The 2,846-nt window shown below is 62.3% G+C and overlaps 1 protein-coding gene across 1 annotated transcript; it reads left to right on the top strand.

The window, feature by feature from the left end:
• The first annotated feature begins 303 nt into the window (after positions 1–303).
• HCAR1 (hydroxycarboxylic acid receptor 1) lies at positions 304–2,846 on the top strand. Its single transcript, XM_045843470.1, has 2 exons — positions 304–545; positions 897–2,846. Exon 2 carries the CDS (start codon positions 1,184–1,186, stop codon positions 2,360–2,362), a length of 1,179 nt encoding a protein of 392 aa, XP_045699426.1. The 5' UTR covers positions 304–545; positions 897–1,183; the 3' UTR covers positions 2,363–2,846.

Raw genomic sequence — 2,846 nt, 5'->3', positions numbered from 1 at the left:
TCGATCCACTGAGCCACACCAGCCAGGGCCTGAGGATATGTTTTTCTTCATTGCTTTTACAGACAGAGGAAGAGAGAGAGAGAGCTTCAACGATGCCTGGACCAGGGATCATTTGCACCCCAACAGGGGATCAAATCTGCACCCCAGTTATGTGCCCTGACCTGTAATCGTACCCACGACCTTTCGGTTATGAGACAACATGCCAACCAACTGAGCCACACTGACTCGGCTGACCTGTGGTCATTTTAGAGGTAGAGTCCTTGACCGACTGGCCCAACCCTCACTCGCCTGCACCGGTGAGCTCAGCGCGTAACGACAATAAAATAAAAACAGCACGCAGATCGCGGCGTTTGGCTCGTTACAGCAGCCAGTGGGCAGCTCCGAGCCAAACCCTCTCTTGCCAACCGCAGAGGGAGGAATGGGCTCCCCGAGAGAGGCCGCTCCGTGGAGACAGACCTCTGGGCGGCGGCTTCAGGACCAGGCCGCGCGTGGTCTTGCTGCGGGTTGTGCAACCGGCCAGCTGGGTCCAGGAAAGGAGGCAAAGGGTAAGGCGGTGGGGAACGCCAGGGAGGAAAGGCCAACCGACCTCAGAAAGTGGTTTCTAACACCCAGCCAGTGCGGTGGTGGAGCCTCTTGCCTCCGCAGACCCTTCCCACTCTTGAGGGCTGCGTCTGCTCTGGGCGTGGGCACAGGAAGTGGCTCGCGCCTCTCTGGCAGCGCCCGGGAGGGCCCCAGGGGATGGGAGCGAGGAGCCCACGATCAGTCAGGCAAAGGTTAGGGAGGGAAGCGAAGGCCAGGCCAGGCCAGGACGGCTCCCCTCCCTCCGGGGAAATGTTTGTATTTCTCCTCCCGGAGGGGGGAAGGACAAACAAGCTCTTTTCGTGCCTTCTGGGCAGCTTTGCGCTCTCCAGCACAGACAGTCGGTGGAGCCAGCGCGGGGCTGGAGGGGAAAAAAGCCGTCCTGACGCCGGACCTCTCCACCCCGCTCCGGCGTGAACCTCCCTGGACCTGCCGGCCGCTTCCCAGAATGACCCCTTGTGGGAAACTGCCTGCACATCGCAGCCTGGAGGGACGACCTGCCTGGGGGACAGGAAGCTTGTGACCAAGGCTCCGGAGAAAGGACGCCCCGGGGCTGTGATTTCCTGGCGGCAGTTTCTGTTTGCCTGTGGCTGCACCCACCCCCATGTGTGGTCTGCGCCGTAAGTACCTGCGTCCCAGGGAGAACTTAGAAAAGCAGCCTCGGGGTGCGCGGCAGCCTTCAGACGAGAGCGCCTGCGCCTCTGCACGGACTCCTGGGGCCGCCCTGCACACGGAACGCTCGCCCTCCGTCGCCATGGACAACGGGTCCTGCTGCCTCCTCCAGGGGGACCCCATCGCGCAGGTGATGCCCCCGCTGCTGATTCTGTTCTTCGTGCTGGGCGCCCTGGGCAACGGCATCGCCCTGTGCGGCTTCTGCTTCCACATGAAGACCTGGAAGCCCAGCACGATCTACCTGTTCAACCTGGCCGTGGCCGACTTCCTGCTCATGATCTGCCTGCCGCTGCGGACGGACTACTACCTGCGGGGCCGGCGGTGGGCCTTCGACGACGTCCCCTGCAGGGTGGCGCTGTTCATGCTGGCCACAAACAGGGCCGGGAGCATCGTCTTCCTGACGGTGGTGGCCGTGGACAGGTACTTCAAGGTGGTCCACCCCCACCACGCGCTGAACGCCATCTCCAACCGGACGGCGGCCGGCCTGGTCTGCGCCCTCTGGGCCACGGTCATCCTGGGGACGCTGCACCTTCTGACGGAGAGCCACCTGTGCGTGCAAGCGACCACCGTGTCTTGTGAGAGCTTCATCATGGAGTCGGCCAACGGCTGGCACGACATCATGTTCCAGCTGGAGTTCTTCCTGCCCCTCGGCGCCATCCTGTTCTGCTCCTGCAGGGCGGTCTGGAGCCTGCGGCAGAGGCGGCAGCTGGTGCGGCAGGCCCGCATGAGGAGGGCCACGCGCTTCATCGCGGTGGTGGCGGCCGTGTTCGTCACCTGCTACCTGCCCAGCGTGTCGGCCCGGCTGTACTTCCTGTGCACGGTGCCCTCCAGCGTCTGCGACCCCTCCGTCCACATGGCCCTCCACGTGACCCTCAGCTTCACCTACATGAACAGCGTGCTGGACCCCCTGGTATACTACTTTTCCAGCCCCTCGTTCCCCAAGTTCTACACCAACCTCAAAATCTGCAGCCCGAGACCCAAGCGTGCGGGGCGCCCCAAGACGCGGCGGCCGGAGGAGATGCCCATCTCGGACTTGTGTCGCCGGAGCTGCGCCAGCGTGGCCAACAGCTTGCAGAGCCAGTCGGAGCTGCCGTGGGATCTCCGAATGTGAGCGCCCCGCCCCAAAACAGACGGACAGAATCCAGGAGGACAGACTGGAGACTTCGAAAGAACTCCCGCGAAGGGGTGGGGGCTGGGCTGTGATCTCCTCGCTCTGGTGGAAACTGACCTCAGGCTGCCGCGCCTTTTTGGAAGGTCCCAGTGGAGAAGTGAGTGGGTCACATTTATGGGATCTGATTGCAATGACAGCAGACGACAGGTGCTCGTAGTGGGCATGGGGGGTGGGAGGGGAGGGGGGTGTCAGGAAGAGCTGGGCTCCTGTGGCATTTCAAACAGCTGAGGAAATAGGTACTAAGCCTGTCCCGTCCTCTCTCTCCCGGGGAGTTAATGAACTTGGTGACCTACCAGCATTTCTTCTCCTCTGACCTGAAATCATCCCTCGTCTTGGAAAACAGAAACGGGACTAAGTCGACACCTTTATGTGGGGCTGAGGGAGGCTCTGCAGACTGGAACACCTTAGTCTGATGGTTTTCATC

This window comes from Phyllostomus hastatus, unplaced genomic scaffold (assembly GCF_019186645.2).
Source record: "Phyllostomus hastatus isolate PE091 unplaced genomic scaffold, TTU_PhHast_1.1 phas_contig_1162, whole genome shotgun sequence".
Taxonomy (NCBI): Eukaryota; Metazoa; Chordata; class Mammalia; order Chiroptera; family Phyllostomidae; genus Phyllostomus; species Phyllostomus hastatus.
Note: the sequence above shows the minus strand (reverse complement) of the source record. Positions and strands in the feature narration are given on the sequence as shown.